The sequence below is a fragment of the Seriola aureovittata genome, chromosome 10, assembly GCF_021018895.1.
Source record: "Seriola aureovittata isolate HTS-2021-v1 ecotype China chromosome 10, ASM2101889v1, whole genome shotgun sequence".
NCBI classification, from domain to species: domain Eukaryota; kingdom Metazoa; phylum Chordata; class Actinopteri; order Carangiformes; family Carangidae; genus Seriola; species Seriola aureovittata.
In genome coordinates, this window is record NC_079373.1 from 2,564,826 (window position 1) to 2,586,029 (window position 21,204).

Genomic DNA, 21,204 nt, shown 5'->3' on the forward strand with positions numbered 1-21,204 from the left:
TGTCTCTGAGCTGCTCAGAGAAGTTTGAGGCATTTCCTCCTGTGGCTTCGTTTCTTCACTGGCTTCTCATTGTCTATAACTTGTACTTGATGATCTTCGTCAAATACAAAATATCTCCATACACCAGTGATGGTGTGTTTTTTTTTTTTATGTTGCTGCACCTTCACTTGCTCCTGTCATTCCACGTGTTGTTGTTATAGTTTACTGTACCTGCCTCCTTCTCTCAGAGTTTGATGTCAGACTAGAACACTTGTAGTGTTATTATACTGCTCGTCAGTGCTGGAAAAATCACATCTACAGCACCTTCGATACCTACTGTACTGCAGAAGAGCAAGTACTGTCACATTTTCAGAATTTTGGCATTGACCTGGTTTTTATGCATACAAATGTGCATAATGAGGAGAAAACAGACACATACACATCTATTTAATTTGGCACCTGACAAAAAATGTCCTCCCAAAGATAAAACCAAACCTGTGGAGGCGAGTAAATAAACACACTCTTGGTTTAGACTGGTCGGCTCCTCTGACCTGATGACCCATGTCTCAGTCTCCTCAGTGTTCGGTGGATCTGATCTTTGGGACAGACTGAACTGTGAAGCAGAGGCCACTGGCAGTTTTGCCAGCAGTTATGAGGAGAGATGGAGGGGTGGGGGGAGGGTGAGGGTTGAATGAAGCAGACTCAGACTGATGCATTACACTGCAGGGTGAGTGTGTTGCTGAATGTCTTGTCGGGTGCCCAAGGTGATGTTTCCACACTGCTACTCGGCAGGACGGGGCGTGATGACACTACACAATATAAAATGTGACATCCTCAACCGGCACTCCCCAAAACTCCCAGTGACACAATGATTCCACAACTGCCAAATATTTAACTTTGCAGACCGCTGTGCACCACAGAGCTGTCGCTTATCTGCTGGGTTGCTGGGTTGAGCTGTGGGAGCATTTAGAGTTTAGTATTTAATACTGGAGGAACAGATTAGGTATTAAATGTCTGGTTTATATAATATATATATACAGTTCTCACATTATGACTTTACACATCTTCTCTTATGCAACAGATTTTATCACATTCATACCAATAAAGCGCATAATAATAATAATAATACTAATAATAGCAGTCATTTGCAGTTGCTTCTAGCAAAAGCTTTAGAAATCCAGGGTCAAAAACAAGCCCTAATTTAGATTCTGTTCATTCTTATTTAGTAACCAGAGGCCTGTCCTACCAAGCAAGTTCAACAAACCCAGAATATCTTTTTGTTATCCAGCTTCAGTAAACCTAACGCCAGCCAATCTGGATAACCTTATCACAAAGCTAGTTATCAACTGACTCAGTTAACTCCAGCTCTGAGCACGTTCATGTTAAAGACAGCAGAGTTGTTACCAGCAACACCATCGTTTTTAAAAGACAAGCCTGGAATTTCTATATTTATTTACTTGCAAGTATATAATACAATAATATACAGCGTGCGTGTGTGCGTGCACGTGTGTGTGCTCATGCTCCCTGGAGTGACGTGTCTCTCCTCTTAGTCCGAACAGAAAGACACACCCGTCTGGCAGTGTGAAAGGCCACACTCAAAATCAAATGCCTTTTTTTTGCGGTTTTACCCACATTTAAACGCACAGTCTTTAACTTCTGCCTCGAGGAGTCTCTCAAAACAATAACAAAAGGCGACGTTGAGTGATGTCATGAAATACTGTAGGATCATTGGGAGTTGTATTACCATAAGCGCCTCCCGGTTTGGATTCCTTCAGTGTCCGTGGTTGAGGAAATCAAACAGATCCGTTGATTCTAACCATTATAAACACTGAATAAAGCAGTTTGACATTTAACAGCGACGCTGTACAGAGGACAGAGACTCAGGGAAGAGCTGGAGCTGAGATTGATGCTGACCTTTGTTCTGATTGTTTCTCTGATAACTTATGAAGCAGATGTTCAGCAGGTTTTTACCAGCAGCTGAATGATCCACAGAGGTGTCCTCCTCTCCATAACAAACACACCAGGGGATTAAAACCAGTAGAAACAGCTTGTTTTTCTGATAACTTCAGATCCAGACGTCAGACGACTAAAATCCTTCATCTGCTTCAAAATCAAGAGCTGAAAACCACCAAGGTGTAAAAAGTGTATGTGGCTTAAAACTAGACAAAAGTTGCCATGATCACAGATTTTTCTGGTTTGAGAATATGCGGAAACATTTGGGTTAATGTAAGAACACAACTCAACAAAACAAAACATAGGTCTAGTCAGTTTTAGACATTTTAAGGTGGAGAAGCTGCACATTATAACTTAAAGAAACCTGCTTTTACATACTCATTTTGGTATAGAAACGGCATCACAATACAGGATCAGATGCTAACGTCTTGCTGCCTGACACCACAGGACACCTTCAGAGGTCTAGTGGAGTTCCTGCCTCAACGGGTCAGAGCTGTTTTGGGGGCACAAGGGGGATGATATTAGGCAGGTGAAGGTGGATGTCATGCTCCTGGAGAAACCCACTGCAGCACCAAATGTGGATCAATCCACAGCTGAAAATAGTCCCAAACAAATACAGTATTTCCTCCTGTTAGAGTGATGTTGACCGGCAGTTTTAGGAAAGCACTGAGCCCTTTTTACTACAACACATATATGTAACAGGCAGGGCGAGCAGACAACAGTCAGACACTGAATAGCACATTGTTAGTCTGGGTCTTTTTCATGGGATTCATTGACAGCCTCAGACTTCAACAAAAGGCCGAATGCAACTAACTGAACCCTGTCTGTTTTACCTTTTTAAGACATTGCCAGCACAATAAGTCTGTCATTTTTGTGTTGTAGGCTGCTGCCAACCCTCCCTCCTGTTCATCCCACTGCTGGGCTACACAGAGGCAACAGCTAAACCTGCAGCTCCCTGCAAGTTGTGCAGATGCATTATAATCTTGTACAAACGCAATGCTCGGTTGACAAGAGAGGACGAAACCAGACTCTGGCACTGGATGGTTTAAAGGGATTACTGTATTTGGCTAAGATTGGACATGTCTTAGGGAACCTTAGGAACTGATGCCACTGACTATATGACTGCTTACAAAGGAAAAATGGTTTACAAATGTATTCCTTCATTCAGGAAAGAGGTCAGATGTGTGGGAACTGAGGTAAAAAAAAAAAAAAAACACACACTACTGAAGTTGTGTCGAGAGTGTGAATCAGCCAACTAAGTGTGCTAAAGCCCCAGTTGGATGGGATTAATATTACGAGGGGGGGGGGGGGATATTCCCTGTGGTCCCTGGTCATTTAACTCATTGTTCTGGACAGGAGTTCAAACTTTACGTGGTCTGTGACAGAGTTGGACATTCTACAGGACAGTGGTGTAACCATTTACATTTAGGACTTGGAGTGTAGCTCTAATCTGGTGTTTGTACTTTTACCTGAAGTTTGTCTCCCAGTACATGGGACTGTATGTGAGGTCGTTATGTTAAATACTAGGGGCATAGGATATAATATCAGTGACGACAGGTTGCACCGGCCAACTAAGGATACTGGTACTTACCTGTAGGAGACATTACAACAGCCCATTTGATGAATGGCCTGATGGCTTTAATTGATTTTCCTTTTCATTGTGGTTCCCTAATAGGCCTGTGTGTCGGTATCAACTTGTTTCTGTCAGATTGGAAAAAACATTTTCAGCCTCCTCTATTTTCACACGAAAGCTGAATTTCACACTGAGCTGGTAGGAAGCGGGAGAAGAGAAGAAAATCTTCCCACGGAAAAACAAGGTCCAATTTAAAATACGAGTATGTCACTCTGCAGTTCAACTACAGGAGGACAGTAGGTAAATGTGGCTGTAATTATTAGTGGAGTGGGATGAAAAATTAAACACTCCATGTCATCAAAATCACTGACCAGGGCAGGTAATACTAAAATCAGACCACCACCACCCCCTCCCCCTAGAGAAATACTTTCCAACTGGGGCCTTGTTTTAGGAAGTCTTTTGTAAAACAAGAATGTCTCCGAATGATGCTGCATCAAAAATGCTTTAATCCATGTAACTTGTGGCTGTTTCTTTATTTTTTGTGTGCATGTGTTTGTTCGTGTGTTTTTAAGACTGGTGGCTTATTTCATCCACAGAATTTCAAGTATAAATCTATGCACTTTGGGTGTTGAGGTGCTCAGGGGTCAGCCTACACTGGATGCTGGTTTTGAGCTCAGACAGTAGATCTATTTGTCGACAGACTTGTCAGTGGGACAGAGAGTGGTGGTCATAGATGCCGTGTAAGGAGGACAATGAGCCACTGGAGGAGCACAGGGATAACTGCTCCTGTGTTTGCATGTAACAGCATGTTTTTAACATCTAAGTTGGGTACACAGGAATATGGTTAGGTAGTAATACTGTTGCACTTTGTTAGCTTGCTCCACTTTGTGTGTGTGTGCGTGTGTGTGTTTGTGTTGCCTGTACGACAGGTTCCAAGCCAAGCCACAGTTTCTGCAGGCACATGTGACCATCATCTGGCCATTTGGATTTATGATGTTGTTTTCAGTATACAACAGTGAAGGAATTTGTTTTTCCTTTCTTGTATGTTTAAAGGTGAAAGCTAAAAGCTAAACTTGTTTTCACAGCCTATTTTCCAATGCGTTCTTTAATGTCTGCAGAGACACAATCACAGGATGAGAACAGAAAAAACAACTTGTATATGTGGAGATGAATTATCCGCTGGTAGATCTTGAGCAGTTGTGGAAATATTAGACAGATGGTATTAAAGGGATCGTTTTACGTTGATAAATGGAAAGAGTTAATTTCTCTCTTTTTTCTTTGAGTCCTTCAAGCTGTCTGGTTTTAAATACGTGCAGACACCAGAGTGAGTGTTAAACTGAAAGGGTCTCGTGTTATTGCATTTTTTTTAATCTGCAAATCATCTTAACTTGAGTGACCATTCTCTGAAGCGTGATGTTTTTTTTTGTTTGTTTGTTTGTTTTCTTTTAAGTCTTTAGTGTGCATTCAGCCCTTCCAGGCAGCCATTAGTTTCCATTCATTTTACCAAGACTTACAAATCAGTTATAGAAACTGTTGCATTTATGTGCTTGTATTAAACTCTGACAACTGAGACTTGCTGCAAGTTAACAATAATAATGTGTTTGTAGACCAAAGGGGTTATGATCATGATCAACACAGATGGATGGCAGTGATTATGACATTATGGGCTAAAGGGGCTAAAATATGCAAAAACATTGTTTGGTTTGTGTTTTGTAGACGCATCTTTCACAGACTTGCCTCCAATATTGGTTCTTAGTTAACTTAGACTGAAAAACTGTAGCTATGAATTGTCATTTTATTTTGTTTGCTTGCTTGAATTTAATGAATTAAATTTCATTTTTTTTTATTTTGTATGGGTCCAAAAGATGTGAAGTGTCTGAACTGTTTTGGATTAGTTGATATTACTTATGTATTTTACAACATTAACACCAAAAACAGATTTATCTATGTCTATGTAATAAATGTTTATGTAATTATAATAAAAATGGCAGGATGCTGTGATATTTTGCAAAGTGGATCAAGCCACTATATTCATGTAAATGATTTATTGTACAATTTGTAATAATATGAATGTTATTTCATTATTAAACTTATTTACTGTGAAAGCTTGGGAATGTAAGATGTGGGAATGTGAGATCTTGAAGTGTGTGTTTGAGAGATGAGTCAATAAAGAGAACAGAGAAATGTTCAAATCATTCGATGTGATCGTCTGACTTGACATCTGATTCAGCCTGGGGCCTCCGGGGCCTCCGGGCCCACCGGGCCCTGCTAAAGCCTGAATCCCTTGTCTCAAAGGGCTGGTTACCGACAACCAATCACATCCAACACATCCAGAGTAACATTTAACAAGATGAGATGGCATTATTTATTATATAAATAGATGTGTGGGTCTCTTAAATAACGAAAGAATTACATTCTTTACTTTGATAACTACTAAGGAACAAAGCCAACAGCTTCAGACACCCTCAGGAGGAACAGACAGAAAATGAACTTGTTTACAATCATACAGAGAGAGAAAAGAATCAATGTGGGACTTTTCCACTAAATCTACAGCAGACACAAAGAATCACAAAGAAAGAAAGGGAAACACGGTCCCTGCCTCATGACACCCAGTTCTAACTGATGTGACATGTTTTTCTTTGTTTTTCCTCTGTGGCTGTCGGTGGTTAGGGTGTCTGTGTGAGGATGATGCCTGGGTGATGCAGGAGGTTGTGATGGGCACATGGCTGAATAGCAGCAGAGGCCTGAGAACTTGAAGAAAAAACAACATGCCACTTTGAATCAGTCAGAACTCCACCAGCAGCCACCACTGCACCACTCAGCATGTCAGCCTCCTCGTGCTCGCTTTCCCCTCACTCTTTCTCTCCACTTACCTTGTTAACCACATACCAACAAGTAAACCAACCATTCCCTCCTGACTCAGGTTTAAATAGACAACACACCTTGCAACAGTGCAGTTTCACTTTTAGCTGCACATTTAGTAACAGCTATCTTAAACCATCATGGTTACATACAGTATTTAGCCTTAATTTTTGATCCCTAACATAACCTCACATCTTATGTCTGTTAATGTTCTACATAGTGCTAATATCCAGCAGGTGAAACAGCAGTTACAGTGGTAAAAGGTTAAAGAAATGGTTAAATGTTTTAACATCCCTTGATACACTAGCATCAGTATGCTAATGAAGCTAAAGCCAGAGACAGTTAGCATAGCATTAAAGCTGGAAGCAGGGGGAAACAGCTAGCCTGGCTCACTTCAAACGTGATTTGTCTAAAGCTCACTAATTAACACATTAAACTGAATCTTGTTTGTTTGCCAGTCGTCACCATTCAATTTTTGTACACATCAAACAAATGACATTTTAAGTGTTAATTAGTGAGGGCAGTTGATTATTTTTTCCTTTTGGAGCCAGGCTAGCTGTTTCCCCATTTGTAGCCTTAATGCTAATCCAAGCTAACTGTCTGCTGACTTTGTGATTATGATTAAAGAACAATCACTTTGGAGCTTAGCAGTCTTTCTGTTTATTTACCTATGCAGTCTTCATATTCAATATGGTCTGTATGGCCTTTCTCAGTTTCCATAGTTTTCAAGATTGGTCTTCAACCAGGAAGTTTCAGAATATCAATTAGATGTTTAAATCCATTACATGTTGAGTGTGAAGCACGAATGTACAATTTACTGGAAAAGTCAGAGAACAATTCATAAACACATCTTTGTCTAAAATGAGGAAGAATCCAACCGCAGAGGTCAGCTTCATAACAAGATGAGACTCTAAGAAGAAGATATTTCACATGTACTGTAGTAAAGATCCCACACATAAAGTCTTATATGTTTAAAATGTACCAGCTGTAATAATGATTACAGCTTGCCTGCTTTCTACATTCAGGAGACACAGTGCAACACAGTGTAGTATGCACAGGATCACATGCATGTGCACTGTCTACCTGCTGTTTTTTTGTCTGTTTTGGAGCATTTAAATGACTTTAACTCCATGTTAACACCCAACATAAATATCACTGACAACTCAAAATGTGCACTTACAGGAGAGGGAACAAAATTATCTGGCCTGGTAGAAATGTAGAACGAATGCTCCAAACATGGCTGCTGTGGTAAACTGTTCTCCCACCCTGTTGTCACACTTTGGCCTTAAACCGCCCCCACAAAACCACATTTTGAACCAATTAGCTTGTAATTGAGTTACTCTGTGTGACATGCTGGCACATGTCTGTGTTTACAAGTGTGTTTTGCTGCAGTGTCAGTGATGGTGTGATGGATGGGACACACCCTGTCGGAGATAGCGTGACTCTGAGCTTCCCTGACCTCAGAGCTGGCTGCTGATATGACACAAGCCTCTGGAGTGTTTAAGCCTTTATTAATCGTTTCCATAGCAACAAGCATGAAGGCAGCTGTTATTAAGTGGATGCAGTATTTATGGGCCGATCATCCTTCTGTCCCTTTTTCTCACAATGCCATGACCCCTAGTGACACACCAGGCCAGGGAAAGAAGATATCTCACTAGGGACCACACACACACACACACACGCACGCACGCATACACACAATTGCAGTCTCTTGCCGTCATAGCTGCCTGGCCTCTCTGATGAACCTACTGTCTGTCAGCTTGTCAGACTGCATCTTTGTGGTGTTGCCTGGCAATAGTGATGGTGTATTCGTTTTTCAGAAGCTGAAAACTTCACTGCTGCTTTGGTGAGTTCTCGCTGCTCTCTCACGGAAAGGCAAAGCACCAAGCCCATGGCTTGTTTTTCCATCTGGCTCAAAATTTGAATCCCTCTCATCTCAGCCGCTCCAGTTCTTAATCAAAAGCAGAGGAGTAATTTGGCATCAGTCTGTCAACTATCGCACTGTTCTTCTACCCTCATTGCCGTTGTCTCCGTGTTCTGACTGTAATCTGTTGTATCATCAGGTACAGGGCAGATGTCAACAGATGTCTCCATCCCTTTTCATCAACCTAGTATTTAATCACTTTATCAAAATATGTGTATTCACTTTGAGCTAAGTTTGTGCAATTACCCTAATTACCCTAGGCTTACTGATCATCATCCAAGAAGAATTGTAGTCTTCTGGTGGTTTCACGATGACGTTATGTGAGCAGTTCGTTTTTTTTGGTCCTAGACTTGTAGACTAAACCTTCAAATGCATCTTCTCATCTTATCTACATGCCCTGTGACGCTGTAGGCGCAGCTGTGTTTTCAGCTAAACATTAGCACCATGCTAACATGCAGATGTTAATAGTTACCACATTCACCATCTCAATTTTGTGGAAGAGCATGCTAACGATTAAGTACGCAGAGTGAAGCTGAGGCTGATGGGCACTTTGGTCATGAACCAAAGTACTGGGCAACTTCAATTTTGAACTGGTGATGGTGGTAGAAAAAAAAGTCATTAAAGTGACGACACTTGATCCTGAAGGCATCATCAATAGTTGTCGAGACATTTTATTCAAAATCATAAATATCAACCTCATGGTGACGCTAGAGGAACAGTCAGGGGATCACCACGATCAGTATGATACATCCTCAGTCAACCATGAATGTTGGCACCAAATTTTGTGTCAATCCATCTAGAGATGTTTCACTGGATACATGAACATTTTCACTTGCTGTCAATGCTACAGGAAAGGTGCAGGGAACATCAAAGTCACTGTGATTTATCCCTGGATATCTGAAACAAATTTTTATGACAAATCATTGAAACATTTCATTATAAACCAAAAAGGTCAACCTCATCGTGGCGCTAGAAGAAATGTCATGGATCAACAAAGTTCATGCACTTGCTGAGATATTTCAATGTGGACCAAAGTGGCGAACTATGACGGAATATTAGGGCCAGATTGAGGGGAAAAAAATCTTAAATTTCAAGAAAAAAAGTCCTAGTATAATGAGAATAAAGTGATAATTTTAGGTTGCGTGTTGTTTTAGAGGGGAAATATAAGAAGCTTTAAACTGAGGAACATGAAGCATCCTGTGAAGTTCTACTTTAGGTTTCACAAATAAGGAGAAAAGTCTTCTTTTGGCTCATCAGCATCATCATCATCATCATCATCATCATCAGGACATTAAAAAGATTGTGAAGAAACTGATACTATTGTACAGACAAGCAGCAGCTGCCAGAAGCAGCTCAGGCTGACACTGTCTGTCCTTTCACCTGTTTGACTGGTTTTTGTAATATTCCTAAAAAATGATGGGTTGTTTCCTCTGAAATTTTACATTTTTAATTCTTGTAATATTATGACTTTATTCTTGAAATTTCAGATTTCTTTTTTTCCTCTATGTGGCCCTAATACTCTGTTGTAGTGGACAGACAGACCAACTGATATTGCCACCTCTGCAGCCATGCTGTTAATGTGGCTAACAGTTTCCTCCTGTTCTAACATCAAAGCCAATATTTCACCCAATTTTCTCTCATTCATTGAACCTGTTGACCGGCGTTTCCTCTCTGACCAGTCCTCAGTCTGTTGAGCCTCCTTTAGAAGACAGCGGCCCCTCGTTCCCTTTTAAACAAAAGCCAGTTTTCTTTTCTTATTAGAATGAGATGACTCATCATCAGAGGGTGAACATGGCCGTTTGTGTGGGCGTGTTTGACCGTTTCCGTCCTTTTCAGACGAGGAGAGAGAGGGAGGGAGGAGGAGATGAAGAGAAAGAGAAAGTGGGGCCCAGTTGGTTCTCCCTTGTGGTTTAATCATAATTTGGCCTAATTGAGCTGTCAGCCGTTCAAAACAAAAACTATGACTGATTTCCCCCAACCCCCCAACAAAACTACTACGACTCTCGCTCTCCCCACTCTGCTTTTATTGTCCAATCCCGGTTATTCTTGTCAACCAAGGGAAGCCCAAATCAGTCAGTGCAGGCAACTTTATTGGCACGAAAAGTCTACATTCTTGTTGTGAAAGCACGCACGCATCAACAGTACAGTACACATAACAACAATGAGACAGTACACAACAAGACACTACACAAAACAACAATACCCCCTCTGATACTGCAGTCCACTGTGGCCTCCAAACTTCTGTTTAGTTTATCTAAGGGCCATGCTGCCTCAAATAATGGGCAACAGACAAAGAGGCATATAGGGGGTCGGTGCTGGTGCTTGTGACCGGGACACAGAGTCACGCTATGGGGATGTAAATGTCAAACCCCACCCGCACTAAAGATCGACCTTTATCTGCGTTAATTTGTTTCCATTGAGACAATTAACCTCAACGTTAACAACTACAAAGACAAACGTTCAGGAAAATACTCCAGAGAACACACAGGATTAGTGATGTGGTAGAACATCTAGTTTATTATTGGTATTTGAATGTAGAACACGACATATTTAAACTTCATTTTATTTATTTTAGCTTAACAGGCTGAATGGGCCAGACCATGCTGTGTAACCTTTGTGTGTCTATAATCAGGCAGGTTCTGACATGTGCTTATCATGCCATGTTGGACACTCACTCACTATTCAGAGCCATAGTGTCCATCCATAAGAGGTCAGTATGCTTCGAGGGAAGTTTGGATCGTCTTATAGCTTTCTAAAACCTACAATTTTACAATCACACCCTCTTTATGCAGCGATTGGTCGGGTGTGGCGGTGAGAGAGTTTGTGGAATTTGAGTTCTTTTTTAATTCTTCACACTTGACTACTTTGAGTTGTTGTATGAACTTTTTAATTTCGAGTGTGCACGAAAGCATCTTAAGTTAAGATTTTCCGTAAAGTTCAACTTTAGATTTCCTTCAAATAAAAACTGTTGCACAAACTCGCTGAAGTCTGAAGTTTCCCTTAAAATGTTCACGTAAGTATTTAAGCTTTTCTCCTTATCTTGGTCTTAAGGAATCACTTACACACGAGACCTTAGCGACCAAACTAAGGTCTGATTGTCTAAAAGTGAATATATTAGTATGCTGGTTTGACAAAAGTATATCTGATTTGAACTGATCTCTTCTTCTCGTTTTACATGCACAAACAAGTGCAGCCCCATGAATGTCTGACTGAACAGTCTTCAAACATGTTGCACTTATTGTCTTTATGTCCTAAAATCCTGCATTATTTACATGTATGCTAGTTTGCAGTCGTTATTGTTGCTTTTTTAATGTGCATTGCTATACTGCCACCTGTTAGTCAGTGCAATAGCATAAAGAATGGTCATTGCTGTACATGTGTGAACTTGTGCGTCGTCTTGCGCATGCTAATACAGAACAACACGGGCATCCACGGCGCCACAATCAGTCAAAAACTCCACAGGTTACCTTTAAATCCAGATTCGTGGACACAAACGATCAGATAATCTACAACCAAACACCCTCTGCTTTTTTGACGAGTTGCTGAAAAGGCAGTGGGGAGCTCGGCTAACAAAATCTCTCCTCCTGATCCTCACCTGCTCTCACCTACGGTTTGGCCTTTAGACATCTAGTTTTATACCAAATATATTAAGCAGATCACATACAGAAACACTGTGCTAATGTAATCAACAGAACTGTGTGATGATATTTGTAAAGAAGCAGGAAACAGGGAGAAGGTCGGTATTATAAATCCTTTTTTTTTTTTACAAACATCACACAACAGAACATGCAGAGAAAACAGTTGCTAAGGATCTAGGAACAGGCAGCAGAATATACAGTATTAGTTGAAACAGTATACAATTCACATACACTTGTGCAAGGACATGGTTCAGAGTCGTGGGAGAGGGAAACAAATGGACACTGTAAATGTGTTTGTGAAGAGTTCAGCAAGAGCAGGAGCAGAAGTGTAAATGTGTCCCACGGGACATCAAGGCAGGGCTGGAGGACGGGTCTGCAAGTCTAAAGGTTCCTCTCCAGAAGGACAGTCTTTAAGTCTGCGGGGCAGTTGACAGTGAAGACGGTGTGGGAGGTGTTTCGCCTTTCCACAAGGGTGGCAACAGCTTCACCCAGGTCCAGGTGGTTCAGGTAACCAGGTGCCATACGCTCTGGAGTGGCTACACCTGTGTTGATCTTCACCTGGCAGGGACAACCGATAAAGGGAGACTGTTTCAGCCGTGATCACATTAAAGAGTAATTCAGGTTTATTGTTTACGCTTACCATAACACTAAAGTGACACAATGATATCCCTGCAATAAAGTCTGAGGGGACATGAGCAGTCAGACCAACACTTAATCCAGATTATCTAAAGCTCTTCCTCTGGAGGTCAAACCTGACATCTCACTGAACAGGAAAACTACAGCAGGTATGACATGTCAAAGTTAAAACAGGAAGTTGGTCCGTTCACTAAGGTGAATGTAATCATTTTATTGTCCATCTTTGTTTTCTCTTCCACATAAATTTCCTGCCCTGTCAAACTTCAACATAGAACGCTCCCATATTTATGAAATTCATTTTGTGAGTACAACTGAAAAAATTGCTATGAATAAAAAAGATCAGGAAATGAATAAACCACAATGTACTACCCTTTAATTATTTAACATGCACGGACTCTGAGGATTGTTTTTGGCCCAACACAAACAGACTCAGGGATTATTTCTGACATCATACTGACACCTCCAAAAAAAAATGGATTCACATGAGAATTTCACTTCTTGTCTTCTATGATTCTGAATTGATTCATGGATTAAAAAAATCGTTTGTTGTATGTCGTTAGTAACACTGACAGAGGGAAACAGGCTGAACTCAGAGCACAGTGCAGCACACAGTGAGCTGAGGTGAGAGCCTGAGAAAAGTGCCTCCTTCTCCATCTATTGAATCGAGAATTGGTTTTCAAATTGTGAATTGATGCTAAATTGACTTGAAAGAATCAGAATTAAATTGAATCATGAGATTCCTTATGATTCCGGCCCCTAACGACTCATATTGTACCAATAAATCTAAATCTAACTGACTTACAAAACACATGAGTGATTCAAACGTAACTGGCTTTAAAAATAAGATAAAACTGTTCTATTCACCTCTGCCTTCATTTAATCTTTTAATCTTACACATTTTCTCTTTTATAATCTTTGTTTTATACTGTTTTTAGCCTGTTTTCTTATTCTGCTTTTTACTTCTATTTTAATGCTTCTTAAATTTCTATTAAGCACATAGAATTACCTTTTTTTGTGCTTCTTTTATTTCTCTTAAGCACATTGAATGACCTCTGTGTCTGATAATGTGCTATACAAATAAATTTCCCTTGCCTTGCCGAAAGCTACTTCATGACAGCTTTGAAACCTGGAGTCCTGCAGTTTTACTGGGAAAAACAGATGGTGATGTTCTTCATATTTCAGGTTTGTGCAACATTAAAAAAAAGAAGAGTTTTTCTGTTATTCATATTTGTAGGGATACACACTGTGGCTGAGTGAGGAAAGAACATGGTGGATGATGAAAGTTAAAACACATGGAACCTGTTTTGTGGCTGTTGAGCTTCAGTTCTGAGCTTCAGGATTGTTAAGAACATTGAACATGAACAAATTTAGCCCAGATCTACTAATCCAATTTAACAACAGTGGTTTAGTAAGTGAGAGAGAAAATGTGTGAAAACAAATCCTGACGTTGGATTTCAGTGCTAATGCAGCTTGTAGCACATCAAAGTGATAACTGGTTTAATTAACAAAAACCATGTTAAAAATGTTCCTGGCTGCTCTGTGGGAAAAACTAAACTTGAAATGAAATCTGAAGGTCTTGTTTTGTGCTGAGCTGAACAGATCTGGGGCAGAAATTCTATATCAGCTTTGGTGCTTTGTTAACTGAAATCTGGCTGTGTAATCCATTTAAAGTCTCACCTGGTTGAGTTTACAGGGCACCTCTGGGTACTCCTCTCGTAGTACCTGGCAGAAGGCCAGGGTGCTGGCAGCTCCCACCGTCAGGAAGCCTGTACCAGGCATCAGCAACTTTTCTCCTGCTCCTCCTGTGGCACAGAGCAGAAGAGGACATTAAACTATATAAACACTCTGGGAGTCGTTTTTCTTCTATGTGCTGGAGTCATGGTTGAAGTGACTTAAGACCACAAAACACAAATGAAAGCACCCCTCTTTACTGACTACAAACAAACACATCTCTAAATACGTGTTTCTGGATGTGTATATACAACAGTGTGACGAGACATTTGTCACATCCACTTAATTACAGCTGTTACAAATGATGTTTCCAGCTTATTATTAGACCAAAGCCTGAGCTACACTGGTAATAGATTCTCACTAGGCATCAACCTTTGTATTCAGTTTCTGACATGCACAGACGAGCATCCCCTTCACCACATCACGTACTGGACAGACGCTGCTGTGCTATTAGTAGAAATAAAAGGCTACAGGACTCACCTGTTATTAAGGTGTAGGTACAGTTGGAGTCGTCCCTTACCAGGGGGAAGAAGGTCTTCCATGACACAAATGTGCAAAAAAGTAATGTCTCAATTACCTGGAGGGTTGAAGGGAGAGGAAATATGAAAATAATCAGTGAAGAACCAGAATTAAATTCTTGTAAAGGAGGAAAAGCTTCTGCAACATTCATGATTTAACAGGAGAACTACCATTACAACAGGAAAATTCACTATTTAATCAAAACCACTGGTAGTCTCAAGTAGTGGTGTAGCTGCTGTTTGGTTTTAGTGTGTGTGTGTGTGTGTGTGTGTGTGTGTGTGTGTGTGTGTGTGTGTGTGTGTGTGTGTGTGTGTGTGTCTGTTTACCCAGTGCAGGTCTTTGAGAGTCTGGGTGTGTGGGGGTCCTCCCTGCCACCAGCTGAAGCCCAAAGAGGAAACAATGTCAGTCACCTTCCCCACAGCCTTCAGCAGGGCCTGCTTCGCCTGCTCTGCTCCCTCCTCTGACCCTGGAACAGAGAGAAGAGGAAAGGCCTCCAGGTTACAGTCCAGATTAGGTTGTCCCCCTGCGGGACAAGAAAGACTTTCAAAACAGCAAGTTAGACCGAGATGTGTGACTATGTTTGGACTAAGACGGGGTTTAAAGGCTGATATTGCTTGATATTGGAGGATGATTCATAACAATTTTGGTGACCCCCTGACTTGTCATCTAGCACCAATGTCACTGATATACACTTTAGTTCATGACATGGAAACTCAAACTCACCAATAACATATACGGAGCATATTCATGCTCCCAGAGGATGAACCCTTTTCAAATGGAGACACAATGACAACCTTTCTCCCTAACCATCATCTTCTTATTTAATATACAACACAACATCTATCTGAAGCTTGCTAACACTAGCTAATGTTAGCAACCATAAGCTACTGGTGATACCATATGCCAGGCAAAGAGAAGTTGTACTGCTTGTGTATTTAACTTTTAATTCTATTTATTCATGGTTTTTTCTTTCAAAGGTTACATTATCTCACTTTACTGACCCCACAATGTCACTAAAGTGGTGTCAGCCCGACCTGTGAAACCTTCCAATCAGCCTCAGCTGCACTTTGTGTTTATCGCTAATTAGCAAATATTTTCGTGCTAACATGCTAAACCATGATGGAGAACATGGTCAGTATCATATCAGTTAAACATCAAGATGTCAGGATTAGCACTGTGAGCATGTTGGCATGCTAATGTTAGCAATTAGCTTGAAGTACCTCCGTGACAAAGTACATCTCCACAGAGCCAATGGCATAGCTTTAGACTCACTTACACTTGTTTTACTACTAGAAGGCTCTAACAATAGGAAAATCAACCCGACCATTGGATCCATCAAATTTGTATTTGTGTAATGTCACATTGCAGCCTGTAGGCAGATTCTTGTATCCATGATACAGTACGCAGTGGTGGAAAGAGTTTTACTCAGGTAGCTTGTACTTTACTTGAGTATTTCTATTTACAATTACTGTATTCTTCTCCTCCACTACAAATATTTTCCTTTTTTACTCCAGACGCTGGAGCTTCAAATAGATGGAAATAGCCAGGGAGAAATCTGTAGTCACGCCCATCTCATCAGCCTGATGGAAAACAAAAGGAGAGACTGCGCGGATGGATGGATGGATGGATGGATGGATGGATGGATGACAGACAGTTGTCTAGATGAATGATGTGTATCTCAACTTACCCACATTCCCCACTATAGTGGTGAGGTTATCCTTTGTGTTGGGAGAGATGAATGATCGGAGTCTCTCCAGCCGGCTGTTGTCCCTGGAGATCACGGCCACTTTAAAACCTTCACACACACACACACACACACACACACACACACACACACACACACACACACACACACACACACACACACACACATATCAGACTCTACATTAATCTGTATTGCAGACAGATAAAACCAGCACCTTTAACACAGACACAGGACTAATCCCTCTCACATGAAAATCAAAATTCAGTAATAGGCCTAAATTGTCCTAATCTGTTTATCAGGGTCATCAGAGGGATGACTGTGACAGAGCAGCAGATGGCAACTTTCTGCTCAGGTCAAACAGCAAAGTTATCAACATGCAAATCTTAGTAATCTCTCATCACCGCATTTAACACTGTCTTCACTGGTTCGAGGCTGCAGAGCACCATAAATACCTGCAGTAAATTTCAGCATAGGGACTGAGACGCCCTTTGAACAGGGATGAAGAACATACAAAATTTACACAGGACTACCTCTAACTAAGATGTAATTTTGTTAGTAATGGAGGGAAGTACAGCAGAGGCTGACACCAGAGCTCAGATCAGTTCAGTTCAGAGTTAAAGGGATTCTGTTGATCAAACCAGCAGCAGGGAAATCCTGACTCTGATGTCATCATAAACTCACAACACACAGATATTTACATTTTTATAGGTAAGTGTACAATTATAAAATAACTATAACTTCTTAACCTTCATTGTTCTCAATTTTTCAATTTCAGTGTTCACATGACTCAAATGCCCTGTTGGAAATTCTAGATGGACCATACCTATCTTTATGTATTTGACCGTTCACTTTATTATGAAATATATTTTAATGATTGCAAACATCAGGATCTGCATTTAGACTTAAACTGAACTTCTCCTGGTCTGAGCAGTCCTTTGCCCTAGAATATCTTTGTAATCATACATCTATTACAATATTTTGTTTGTTGATTGATAATTTCATGCATGCAATAATAGCATAGAAATGTGTCGCAGCTAAAAACACTTTTGATGCATACAAGGTAGTTTTTGACACAGAACACCAGTTGGCACATTGTACGTCCAAATCATGTCAGTGAAGTTCATGCGAGATAAACTCTAAAAAAAAAATTCTGTTTAAACTAAATTTACACACAGACTACATCAACATCAGATAATTAGCCACAGTCATTTAACAATTCAATGTCTGAAAATGACAGTCTTCAGACAGTCTCCAAATTAATTTGAAAATCTGAGTTAACATAGAAACTGTACAATCTTCCACTGATTCACAGATTATAGTTTGTCTAAAGGTCCTCTTAGAGAAGGTTTCCCTCTCTTTAAGTTGCACATGAGCAGCTTACCTTTATCCAGCAGTGCTTTAACTATCCCAGAGCCCACTGTGCCCGCTCCTCCCAGAGCCAACACAACCCTGTCCGAGTTTGACATGCTGTCTGCGGCTGCACAGGCCTGCTGAAGGATGGAGAACTACTCTGAAGTGAAGTTGCTGACTTGTGCTTGGCATCTTTATCAATCCACGAGGCTTTAAAGTAAACTGAGGGGGGGCTATAGTTCCGCCCTTCTACTAGTGTCACTGAGGCCACGCCTGCAGGTCAACAAAAGAGGCTCACCATTGATTCACCCCACGATTCTGTGCGTGTGTGTGGTTCATGTAGAGGTGAGGCTGTCAGAGGGCTTAAAAGATGATATTCTGCCATCTAGTGGATAAGTAGGTGCAGTGGCGGCTGGTGAAAAATATTCTAGGTGGGGCTGTATGTGCCAGAAGCTTTCGGTAACTATCCCAATAAAAGAACCCAAACCAAAAGATACCATTGTTTTAGGGATAAAAAATAATTATTCAGTTGCCCTTTAGAAATCAACAGTTTGACAGATAATGACAATGATATGAGATGTATATTAATGAATACTCTTAATACAAAATGAAAGTTCTTGAGAGACATTTACAGTTGGATGATGATTAAAAATAACTATATACAAAGAAAAACTTTGTCATAGGAACATAAAATGAGCCACTAGACATGTGAGAGCTTGAGGAGTTGTTCCACCTCCGTCCATTTTCAAGGATTTGCTCCCTTACTGCCTCCACTTCACCACTTTTTGGCTACTGAGAAGTCTATGATTTGTTGAGTATGTCATGTGTCTTATAATGTTATATGAATTCATACTTGATTTGTGATGATGAGAGACTTCATAATGTTTCCATGTCTCTTTAAGGTTGACCACCCTATATATGAGAGCCTAAGGAGTTGTTTTCCCTTTCTCCCATTTTGAGGACCTGCTTTGTCTCCTCCATCATTCACTGGGCCACTTTTGGGTTCCTGAGCTTATTTCATGTGGTGAGAGGAATGCAATATGTGTATGTTTAAAGGTTTATGTGTGATAAAATGACAATTGGTAATTCATAAAAGTCTCTTTATATTCTCTGCTACCATTATCTCCTGTCAAACAGGTTTTCCTGACCTACCAGAAGTTCTTCTATGATGCTGGAGTCATCCATCATATCTGAGAGCTTCGTCTTGACTTTGTGAGTTTATTATGCAACTTGTTTTGTCTCAGATTGAAACAAAAGGTTTGATTATGATTGTTTCCTGGTTGAAGATTTTCATACTGATGGTTTTAATCTCAAACATCTGCATATCTTATAAGTTCAATTAACAGTTATGCAGGTAGGCCTGAGGGCTCTTTTGAGACTTAAGTCATCCTTCATGACAGATAAATTTGTTCACTAAGTGTCACTATGTCACAAAAAGGCTACGTAATTGTAAGGAAATGCTATTTTTAAATACATATTTGAATTCCATTCCAGCATCATTTAAAGTTTGAAATGTTTCTTGGAATATTCATAATGAAGTGATCAAAGTTGTAATATTATAATATATTTCTCTAAGACAGGCTACATATGGAAATTGATCTACAAATTTGACTGCAAGCTACTGTAATGTAAGCGAGCTTTACATTTCCCATAAGAAGAGCACAGCTTTTTGATACATTTATGGAAAACTGGGTTAATAACAGTAAAACAGAATAATAGTAAAGATGCAATAAGACAGCATAATGCACCCAGCTCTCTTACCTGCTAGCAAAAATGTACTTTGTTTACAGTAAACAACAATACAATATGATAATGTGTTATGCTGCTAATAGCGCTGAATTGGAATTCAATGAATTTACTAGATTTCTAATGCATGTGATTACCTGCTCTAGCTCCTCCACTATTTTTCTTTTTAATGCATATGTCCTAAGTGCCACCTTTTTGTTGTCGTGTTCTTCAGCTCGATGTGTGGAAAACACAGAACAACTTGATCAGGATGCCCAGATGTCGGGTCAGTGTGGGAGAGTACCACCAAAAAACAGGGAGCTACTTTGCTCCCCTCTTGTGGAGTTGGTTTGAACATTTTAAATATATCTAATATGCTTCATAATTTGTCTATGAAATAAAAACAGTAAAAATTTTCTCCTTAAAATGGTTTGTTTTATTGCAAACATTCAAACAGGTCATATCACAGTCTGTGTGCTGGCTGACATTCAAAGAGGTAACTAAGATAAAAAACATTAGTTCAGTCAACATCCAGACTAGCTTTAACTAGACTGAATAGCTCACAGTTGAAATTAAATAAACACAAACCAGAATTTATGGTAAAGCTGAAAAAAAGACTTCAAATACCTTCTTTGTTTTTATTGTAATTTTTATTTGATCAGATTCGTATTTAGCATATATGTTTTGAGTCCTTTACTTGCCAAGAGCTAGTCTAGAGATGGCCGGAACATCTTGTCACTTTCCGATACAGAGTCACTGTAGTGTCCAGGATTCACTGTCGCAATGTGTGTATGTAACAATAGCAAAACTGATTGCTAATTGTCATTGCTCAGGTTCACTCTCACCTTACCAATAACCATCTTTTCAGACAATTTATGTCTGGATTCTGCCTACTTCATAGCAGAATCACTAACAGCAGCTGTTTCTGGGCTATTAACCATGGGCCTACTTGTGCTGCTTGATCTGAGCTCAGCCTTCAACACAGTTTCTCATAATATTCTGCTAGACAGGTCCTGAAGGACAGTGAGTTGGAGTTGCTGCTGTTTACAGGAAGGACATTAAAACAACCTCTATCCCCATTCCTGCTGCTCATTCTTTTGAACACGTCACCTACAAACTCTCTGGTCCCACTCCTTTGGTCACTGCTGCTATCTACCGCCCCCAGAAAGCCAAACCCATCCTTTTTCTCTGACTTCTGTTTTTCTGACTCAGCTACGTGCAATCTCACCTGCCGTTCTCCTCCTGGGTGACTTCAATCTCCACACTGATGACATCGACTGTAAATCTGCCATAGAATTCCTGGAACTGCTGCAATGCTTCAACTTTAAACCTGTCATCCTGTCTTGATCAGCTGGCTTCCATCAAAAATCAAAATAGTCTGACTCACACACTCAGCTCCCTGGTATACTCCTGAACTCCACCAAATAAAATCATGTGAGCGCCAGCTTGAAAGACTTTACAGGAAAACTGGTTTAACAGCGCATCTGGAAGCCTCCACAGACTGCATCCTACAATACAAAGACGCTCTCACTACTCCCCGGTCCGTTTCAGACCGGCTTTCCATCACAACACAGAAAAGGCCAACCTCAAAGTCACCTATGACTTCCTC

At 40.4% G+C, this 21,204-nt stretch overlaps 2 protein-coding genes across 2 annotated transcripts in view; one reads left to right on the forward strand and one right to left on the reverse strand.

Moving 5' to 3' along the window:
- The window catches only part of vps9d1 (VPS9 domain containing 1), a 35,357-nt gene extending 29,657 nt beyond the window's left edge, over window positions 1-5,700 (forward strand). The window contains exon 17 of the mRNA XM_056387810.1: window positions 2,815-5,700. The gene's annotated coding sequence lies outside the window, so the exon portion shown is untranslated. The remainder of the gene's footprint in view (window positions 1-2,814) is intronic.
- Window positions 5,701-12,023: 6,323 nt separating this feature from the next.
- si:dkey-238o13.4 (uncharacterized protein LOC560780 homolog) lies at window positions 12,024-18,074 on the reverse strand. Its single transcript, XM_056386204.1, has 6 exons — window positions 17,902-18,074; window positions 16,503-16,610; window positions 15,142-15,281; window positions 14,777-14,873; window positions 14,243-14,367; window positions 12,024-12,487 (listed from the first exon to the last, which is right to left on the reverse strand). The coding sequence occupies exons 1-6, from the start codon at window positions 17,984-17,986 to the stop codon at window positions 12,311-12,313; spliced, it is 732 nt and encodes a 243-aa protein (XP_056242179.1). The 5' UTR covers window positions 17,987-18,074; the 3' UTR covers window positions 12,024-12,310.
- Between the last annotated feature and the right edge of the window lie 3,130 nt (window positions 18,075-21,204).